Source organism: Ictalurus furcatus, chromosome 4 (genome assembly GCF_023375685.1).
Source record: "Ictalurus furcatus strain D&B chromosome 4, Billie_1.0, whole genome shotgun sequence".
NCBI classification, from domain to species: Eukaryota; Metazoa; Chordata; class Actinopteri; order Siluriformes; family Ictaluridae; genus Ictalurus; species Ictalurus furcatus.
Window position 1 is genome coordinate 32,386,203 of NC_071258.1, and position 10,000 is coordinate 32,396,202.

Below are 10,000 nucleotides of genomic sequence, written 5' to 3' on the forward strand. Positions count from 1 at the left end.
GATCCTCTTTGTTGTAGGGTTCTACATAAACCTTTTAAGTGTTCCCCCAGAAGGACAAATCAAATAACACTTTAGGTTGCTAGATCTTAACGTTTTTATCTCTGGTAATTTGTATATAACTCTATGAGATTTTTGATACTACTTTCTATTTTGAGAAACCACATACATTTCCTCCATCAGTTGACCACTAGATCTCTGGCAAGCTTCTGAAATGAACTGCGTCCCAACTCATATTCTTATTCTCCTGTTTACCTACTTCTCATGTTTTGCTTCTCCAGTAATACTTCTTCCTTGAAGACATTCAAACCTGTTTCAGTCAGGACTAGCAAAGTCTATAAGCATCTGCTAATATTAGTTGTCCAGTTCTCCCTCCTGTTTCTTGTAGACCTCGTTGAGAAGCTGGATCTCCTCACGGTAGCCGCCTACCTCACATTGTTGGCGCCGGCTGTTCTGCCGGTGTGCCTCCACCGTATCTGGGATGTGTATGCTGGCTCCATCTGGGCTGGAGCCAGGGATCAGCAGTGAGTATGAAGCTGTCTCTCCCAGCTCACATGATACAAAGCGGTTTTCACGGCGAGAGTAACGTAACGATGGGGAGCGTGCATGCATCGACGACTGGCTGATGTTGGACACGATAGAAACACTGTCCATGGCCTCCTCGTTGTCGCAGATCTCCAGAACCTCAAGATGGATCTTCACATTGGTGTCGGCCACTCCTCCACCACCCCCGCTGCTGGAGTTAGGCTCTTCCGCGCTGGGCTCATGGCCCACCGATTTGGAGCGGTACACCTCGACCTTCTTGGTGTTGTGTGGGGAGATCTTGAGGCCATCACTGCTCACCTCATAGGTGGAGAGGGAGAGTGTTTTGCCTGTGGGTGCCTGGAGGGACACAGTGCCCTGGAAGGCACAGAGAGGGATCGCCAATCCGCCTACAGATCTCTGTTGAGCAGAAATAAGAATTATAAGACAAAGTCAGACATAACCGTGGGCGGGTTTAAAGACTTGTGTATATAAAACACGTTGAATGTACAGTTGCAATCAAAATTATTCAACCCCTCCCCCAACTGCAAATCAGGTTTATTGTTAAAATTTACAGACTTTCAGCTGTTTGCAATAAACAAATGAAACAAAAGCAATTGAAATAGTTCAACACAACAAATTCTTCAAGTGGCTTCCCCAAATTCAACTGAAAATGCAACTTATAATGATTTCTCCAGTTTCAGAATTATTCACCCCCTTCATGGCGAGCATCTTTAGTACTTAGTAGAGCACGCTTTTACTGTTATGACCTGCTGCAAACGAGATGCAGAGCTTCTGGCAGCGTTACTGAGGAATCTTAGCTCATTATTCCTCATGAGCATTGGCCTCCAGTTCAGTAATATTCGTGGGTTTGTGTGCTGCAACCACCTTCTTCAAATCCCACCGGAGATTTGCTATGGGGTTCAAGTCAGGTGACTGTGATGGCCCTGTAGAATCTTCCAGGACTTCTTCTCCAACCAAGCCTTGGTGGAATTTGAGGTATGTTTGGGATCATTGTCCTGTTGGAAGGTCCAATGACGCCCAAGCTTCAGCTTCCTCACAGACGGCATGATGTTTTCTCCTAGGATTTCCTGATATTTCAGTGAATCCATCTGGCCTTCCACACGCTGCAGCTTTCCAGTGGCAGAGGATGCAAAGCAGCCCCAGAGCATCACCGAGCCACCACCATGCTCGACTGTGTACAGAGTGTTCTTTTTCCTCCAGATATTCTGATCCATCATGCCGAAAAGTTCCAGTTTTGGTTCATCGCTCCACAGAACAGAATCCCAAAACTTCTGTGGTTTATTTATATGATTTTGAGCAAATTTTCTTGTGCTTTTGGGTCAGTAGTGGTGAACGTCTTGGAGTTCTGGCATGGAAACCTTCTACGTTTAGTACACGCCTTACTGTGCTCACTGAAACCTCAGTGCCTGTTGCCACCAAGTCTTGCTGCAGGTCTTTTGCAGTCACTCGAATGTTTTTCACAACCTGCCTTCTCACAAATCTGCTTGCAGCTTCCTTTTTCTGCCCAGTCCAGGTATTTTATTTATTTTCTGCCCCTAGCCAGTTCAGGTATTTCATGTGTTCCAGCTCGAGCACACCTGGTGCAACTAATGAAGCCCTTGATTAGTTTAGCATCAGGTGTGCTTGAGACAACACCTGTTTTGCATATCTGTGCTGTCGTGAGGGATTCTACTCAGGAGGTTGAATCATTTTGAGACTGGAGAAGTCATTATAAGTTTCATTTTCAGTTGAATTTGGGGAAACCACTTGAAGGGTTCGTTGTGTCGAACTATTTCAATTGCTTTTGCTTGACAGCTGAAAGTCTGTAAATTTTAACACTAAACCTGATTTACAATGGGGGTTGAATCATTTTGATTGCAACTGTATTTACTACTTTAGTTCAGAAATATGTCTTTTTATTGATCTGTGCCTGGTTTTGAAGTCTCTTTAAGCACTGGTTGTGATCTGCACCACGTTATTCACATTTCCATCGAGTTTGGGGATCTTTCAAGGAGCAAAAGAGAATCACAACTCTCCTAACCAAGAACTACACAGTTTTTTTTTTTCCAGTAGACATTAGGTGCTGTGATCATTTCCAGAAATTACACACACTACATGATGGATCAAGCGTTTCATGGCATGGCACAAACAAAGCAATTCAGCAAACATGCACACACCCAGAACAAGGTTTTTCAATCTCATTCACAAAGGACTGGTCTGGCTGTAGGTTTTCATTCTAACCAAGCAGGAGCCACCTGTTTCCAGCTGTTTAATCAGTTCATCTTGGTCTCCAATGAACTAACAAGTGAACCTCCTATTTGGCTGGAATGAAAACCTGTAGCCACATAGGCTCTTTTTAAGTTTGAAGACCCCTGGCCCTGACTCTAGAGAAAAGTATTACTCACTCTGAGCAGGAACTGAAAATGAACTAAAATCCCTGAAAAGGTTCCTGTGATAGATATGTGCAGCTACTAATGTGCAAATCTCACAAGCCCTTTTCAGAGCTTAGATCCATGCCGTCTGACACCCTGGGCTTTTCTTGCTAACAGTTAACACACGTTGGGAAGTGGTGATGAGAAACTTAATCTACAGATACAGCCCAAAGCCCAACTCAGAGATAAAATACAACCTCTACAGATCTGCAGTAGAAAAAGGGGAAAATGAGGAAAACTCTTCTCATTATTCTCCAGCACAGCGCAGTGAACTATGTCCAATAAAAGACTGTGAAAATGAATCTGCCTCTAAAAGCAGCCTGGCTCTAGATTTGATGAAAAATGAAGCAACTTCTAATTAAAGATACATGAATTACATTTTATCAGTGGAAAGGCAGACTGCAGTCAAAGTGCTCAAGCTATTATGCGAAAACACTCATTAACATCCTTTCTCAATCATTTTCATTAATTAAAAGCCACATCACAGGGACTTTTCCTTGTTGGACAAGGACACAGACTAAAGCACTTTAATTGCACAGGGAAATGAATGATAGACATTCAACTATGACAAAAACGTTAACGACAAAGCAGGCTGAATTTTCTTAAGAATAGTTGTGTAAAAGTCTTTTACATACATTCTGTAAAATAATAATAATAATAATAATAATAATAATAAACTTAAATGGGAATTTGTAGTAGCAGAAATAGTAAAAAAGTAATATAACAGATAACAGAAAATAAAAAATGATGTGGAAATACAAATAGAAAATTAAGCATAAGCGAATAAAAAGTACACAAATATAAAATACATTATGAAAATATATATATATATAAAATTAATAAACAGTAATAATACTAATACTGTAATACACTGTATATGCAGTATAATATAATAAGAAAAAAAAACAAGAAGTAAAGACAATAATAATAATAATAATGATAATAATAAGAATAAGAAGAAGAAGAAAAAACCTAAGTGGTAATTTGTAGTAGCAGAAGTAGTAAAAAAAGTAATATAACAGATTGTACGAGGATAAAATAAAAGATGATGTGGAAATACATATAGAAAATTAAACATAAGCAAATAAAAATTACACAAATATAAAACGCAGAAAAAGAAGAACAAGAACAAGAAGAAGAATTCAAAGAATTTTAGAATGATTAAATAATTTAAAAAAAGATTAAAAAAAAAAAAAAGATTCTAAAAAAAAACAGTAAACAGTAAAACAACCAATTAAAAATTCAATCAAATAACAATTGGCCTTCTCTTAGGTACACTGTATTGTTTTCTCAGTAACATCCCATTTTCTCACAAACATATGTTTTTTTCTTCTTTCCTACTCAGACACTAATGCAGTAGATAAAATAAATGTAGTCTGGCCGAGTGTTTTGCTTGCTTGGAGTTAATGAGTCCTAAATGTGGAATCCGTGCAACACCAGTAGGTCTCTAATCAAACCAAGACTCAGAGCTAATTGCTCCAGCTACCTATTTACACACACACACTGGAGAGACATCGTTAATGAGTCCGTCTCCTTCATCACTCTCTAAATGAGAAGTTCAGACTGGAGCAAGCATCCTTCTCCATACTGTTATCCTAAAAACGTTCCGGTCATGAGAACTGGCGTGAACATCTGGCGGAGAACTTAGAGTCTTTGTCTCGACATGTCGAGGCGTGGCGATGCTCTGCTTCAGTATTAATTGTGCCTGCAGGCATCTGTTGTCCTAGACAAGTGGTGCTATCGGGATATATTGGATTGAAAGAAATAGATTTTTCTAAAAAGCGAGACTCGATTTAGACGTTACAGAAGCCACGGGAGCAGTGTACGGATAGATTTGTGACAGAAGATCGGCGCACCACGCACTATAGAGATCTAAATCATTCAAATGTTTTGGCTTCTCAAGGTTCTGTCAGAGATACAGATTCACGTCAGTTTTTATGTTACCGCATGGCATGTTGCGTCTCTCATCCCAGTGAACCAAACGAAATATCGAGCGATGTTTAGAGACACAATATAGACGCATGAGTCTACTTCATCTAGACAGCTGAGAAAGAGAAGACCTCTCATTATTTTATTTTAAGTCCCAAGAAGGTGTTTTCTTCCAATTGCATTCCATGTAAGTCACGAATGAAATGTTCACAGGCGACTTGAGCGAAGTTCCATCGGCTCCAGTTCCATCAGCTTTCCTCCCTCGTTTCTGATAGTATTTACTGTAACTTTGGTAAACAGGCCCGGAGAAAAGTTTGTAAAACATATCTGAGTATGTGAGCTGATTAAATATGAAATCCTCGCTCTATAATGGTGACCGCTCTGAAATTATGCAAGGAATGAAACACTGAGATGTGCGGTGTCATAGGAAGATAATAAACGATGGAACGGTGTAATGCAGATTGATTATTTTCCAATAACATTATGTCTCAAAGTCTTTTATTCCTCTTATATCGTGGCAGTTTGCCAATGCTAACGATTTTGTATATATTATTTATAGTTACGCTTAATGTCAAACTTCCTTGAAGTTGATAAGAATTTTTTTTTTTAAAAAAAAACACAAGAAAACACAAAATGTCCAGCGTTTAAAGACTTAAAGTTATAGCTTTACCTCTGACTGCTACAAAGTATCGACACTGGAGACTCCTTCCACAAATGCTAAATAAAAAACTTCACCACGTCAATGATTTTAAGTTTCGGTTTGTGAAATAAACATGCTTTTAAACGTGTTTTTCTTTAGTATTAGATTATGTGGATTATGCGTCCATTTTACATTTACTAGCCACGTTCCTTTATCTTAGATATACTGTATATCTTGCAATATTGTTACACTATTTATTTGCAATGGAAATTCGATATATTGGCAGAAAAAAAATACATCTAGCTACACAGAGTATTGAGTCTTGTGATTCAACGTTTCTGCTGATATATACTGTAGCGAATTTAAACATTGTGTTACACGTTAAACTACATACAGTACAACGTACAATGCACCATTTCTAACAATATCCGGACCTTCTCGGGAAGGAAACACAAAATAGGTTTGGTTTGTCAGTGGTTCTCTGATGGGAGGTGGGTGGCAGTCCCGAAAAGGTCAAAATAAAGGTTGAATATTTGGAACCAAATCAAGGAAACCAGACTTTATTTTGTGCCATTAAAAACCCCGCTGTAACTAGCAATACTGTAATGAGAATATTTTAAAAGCTGCGGCAGAAGAGCGATAGAGGTGATGGAGTGTAATAAACATCCCATCCGGATGATCACTATTTAATTATAAAAAGAAATCACAGGCGGTCTGTCACATCCCTTGTCCCATTTTGCCTTTGATTCGTTTTATAATCGAATGTGAGTGCCTTCCTTTCCGCCGAGTCCCGAGTGTGGGTGTGCTTTGCATGCATCAGGAATTCATGATGGAGTTTTAAAAACACAGGCCTCCTTAACCTCATGTAAACTGCACTCTTCCATCCCACTCACACGCACACACACACACACACACATATATATATATATATATACATACACAGTGCCCTCCACTAGTATTGGCACCCTTGGAAAATATGAGCAAAGAAAGCTATGAAAAATTGTAAAAAATTTTTTGTAAAATTTTACAAAAATCTTTTGTAAAAAAAAAAAAAAAATTCACAAAATACTCTGCTCTCATGGATATCGAACAATTGCAAACAAAACAAAGGTTTATCAAAAAAAAAACAAAACAAACATATTTGTTAAACATAGGTGTGCAACAATTATTGGCACCCTTTTAGCCGATACTTTGTGCTAGCTCCCTTAACAGCTAACACAAAGATAACAGCTCTGAGTCTTCTCCTATAATTCCTGATGAGGTTGGAGAATACATGGCGAGGGATCTGAGAGCGTTCCTCCATACAGAATCTCTCCAGATCCTTCACATTTAGAGGTCCACGCTGGGGGGACTCTCCTCTTCAGTTCAGTATGGGTTTCATTCAGAAATCATTACAAGTTCATCACTTTCGCATTCGTTGTGTTGAACTATCTCAATCGCTTTTGTTTGATTAGTTCGTCGCAAACTGCCGAAAGTCTGTACATTTTGACAATAAATCTGATGTGCAATGGGGGTTGAATCATTTTGATTGCAGAGAACTGTAGCTCTCATTTTCTAATAGCATTTATAATGTATTCAGTGGAGCTGAAAAGGCAGGCAGTCACTTCTAAGCAGAAATCCATACCGCGAGGTGCTAATCGGACTGCCAGGGAGGTCATAAATGAACCATTTCAAATTCTTACGTGGAAACATTACTAATATATATATATTTTTTCCAGCATTAAATATCACACACACACACACACACCTCACACAAACACCAGCATAAAATATCACACATACAAGATGATCCTTAAGCATGGAAAGGCTTTTTGGACTAGGCTTTTTTTTTCTATAGCTTATAGCTTATTACTAATAATTCAGATGTATGTTAAAAGCGATATTATTATCGATTTCGATTAGAAATTGATCATCGATTTCAAAGTCTCGTGGGTCTCTACTTGTGTGTTGCCCTTTGTGTCCCAGTATTATCCATAAAGCATAGTCTTAGACTGCTTTGAAATATTAATGAAAAATTGTAGTTGTTTGTTATATCATACAAAAACATTTAATATTTAATATATAAAGACAAAACGAATTTTAAAATGTAATATATAAATATTATAGAAATAAATATAAATATGACAAAAGTATTCACATAATCAATAATCCTCAGTTATCACTATACAAAAAATATTTTATTTAATACTTATGTATTATTACTTATAATATTTCATATTTTATTTAATATTTTTGTCATTTGTTATTATTTTATTGGTAGTCAAATGGTTTCCCAGTGTAATAATTAATGCTTTTTTTTTTTTCACATTGAAACTCTACAATGCCATATACAAATGTATAATATTTTGCAAATACATACTTTAATCCAAAATCCTACTTAAAATCTCTTTGATAAATTCTTCATTTCCATTAATATCTCATTTTATTCAGTTATATTTCGGGTAGGTTTTTTTTTTTTCTTTTTTTTCCCCCCTTCTACCAATATTACATCCTGTTAGTATGTAGAATCTTTGCTTTAAGAAGGGAAACCAGTCGGCTATGACACTGCATGAATTGACGTCACATTTGGTATGTGCTTTCTGCTAAGCTTAATAATCTTAATAATCTTAATAAGCTTAATAATTAAGCTTATTAAGTCCTTAAACTCCTCTTCATTTGGAATCTTTGTGATATGTTATCACGACAGTAAGAAGTTTTTGTTTTTTTTTAACATTTCCAAAAGGCACCTCATACAAGGATTGACCCAAGTAGCAAACAGAACAAACAATCTACAGCTGATCATGTGACAGCATCATGGGATGGAAAGCCAGAACCCCTCACCTTGTTGTCTGTGTAAGATTTTATCCACCAGGCAGGTCATGAGCCTGCTTTTTCCATCGTCAGAGGCAGAGCAGAGTTTATTACAGCAAGCTCAGACACACAACAATCCAAACAGCATCTGCTGCACAGACTTCTTAAATAAACCCCGTATTAAAACCGCAGCAAAGTGGAAAGCAGGAGCGACGGAGTGACAAAACAGAAGGGACCTTTTTGCAGAAGTACAACACAAACAGCATGTTGTCATTTAACCAGAATTTCACTTTCACAGTTTTACGTTTTTCTGCCAATTCTGAAGTCACTTCTGTTTATTGAGGAAAAGCCTGAAAAGAAAAACAAAACTAAACTAAACAATAAAGACCACTGTTTTGAAAAGCTCTTGACAAGAGTGAAATAATCTCCTCAGCACACATTACTGGACCGCATTGTGAGCCTGTCAAGACATGTTTATAAAAATCACTCCTTAGATAAATCATGCCATAAAATTACACCGAGTTACCAGTTTATCAGTTACTACATCAGCAGAGGTGGCCGGTGTGAACGTGCTAGCAGGGCTGAGCTCGCTAAATAGACATCATTATGACTGGTTTCATTTTTGGCGTTCTCATCAGATTGTCTGCTTTTAACGAGTTTAAAAGAAAAACTCACAATATGTTATGAAGAAGCAAGAAGTGAGGCTGGGGCTGATTTCCTTGTAGCCCAGACTGTACATTCATAGATACACCGAGGGACACGCCCCAGAGGAAACACGGTGGTAGAGTATTACAGATTTGAAACGCTTCGAAATGTGGAAAAAAAAAAAAAAAAAAAAATAGAGAAAGCCACTGCCTTTTATATACCCAGATATTTTCAGCTAGCTTCCCCAGCTGGCTAATATGAGCTAGTATGTGCTATATTCATAAATTTTCATACCCTTCGCTGCTAACATTAGCCACCTAGCTAATGTGCAAACCTGACGTGATTTCTGAAAGAACATGAGCTAACCTGCCAAGATTTCTGAGAGAATTCTTAACCATGATTTTAACCATGAACCTAATTAGCATGAACACTGAGTCACTGCTAATGCTAGTTAAATTTCTACGAATTGAGCTAATCTGAGAGGATTCTTAAGTATTTTAAACAAATCGCTAGCATTTTGCTAATTACTGAAAGGATTTTAAAGTGAAGCCAGTGAAGCCACCTCGCTGAAATGAGTTTTTGCAGGTTGGGATGTCTGGGATGAGGGAGAGAGGACAGGATGTTCCCTGAGGACTGGACCATCAAAATGTCAAGATTCTGCCCTTCTCACGATGCCTCAGTGGTGCACATAGCGAAGGAGATGAAAGGGAAGCAGCAAAGCAGAAGTGGTGCACGTATGGTGAATGTTTGCGTGTGTGTGTTTACATAAGGTGAGTCACTAAATGGCTAACTGTGTTTGCATGTGTGCCCCATACGTAGGAGTGTGTGGGTAGGTAAATGTGTGAGCTCTGTGAGGAGGTGTTATACATTGATCAGCCATAACATTAAAACCACTGAGAGGTGAAGTGAATGACATGGATTATCTTGTTACAGTAGCACCTGTGAAGGAGTGGGATATATTCGGCAGCAAGTGAACAGTCGGTTCTTGAAGCCGACGTGTTGGAAGTAGGAAAAATGGGTAAGTGTAAGGATCTGAGTGACT

At 38.2% G+C, this 10,000-nt stretch overlaps 1 protein-coding gene across 1 annotated transcript in view; it reads right to left on the reverse strand.

The window, feature by feature from the left end:
* The window catches only part of LOC128607032 (probable G-protein coupled receptor 149), a 17,463-nt gene that overhangs the window by 550 nt on the left and 6,913 nt on the right, over positions 1-10,000 (reverse strand). Inside the window, exon 4 of the mRNA XM_053623648.1 lies at positions 1-939. This exon is cut by the window's left edge and continues 550 nt beyond it. Within this exon, the coding sequence (XP_053479623.1) occupies positions 352-939 (588 nt within the window). The 3' untranslated portion in view covers positions 1-351. The remainder of the gene's footprint in view (positions 940-10,000) is intronic.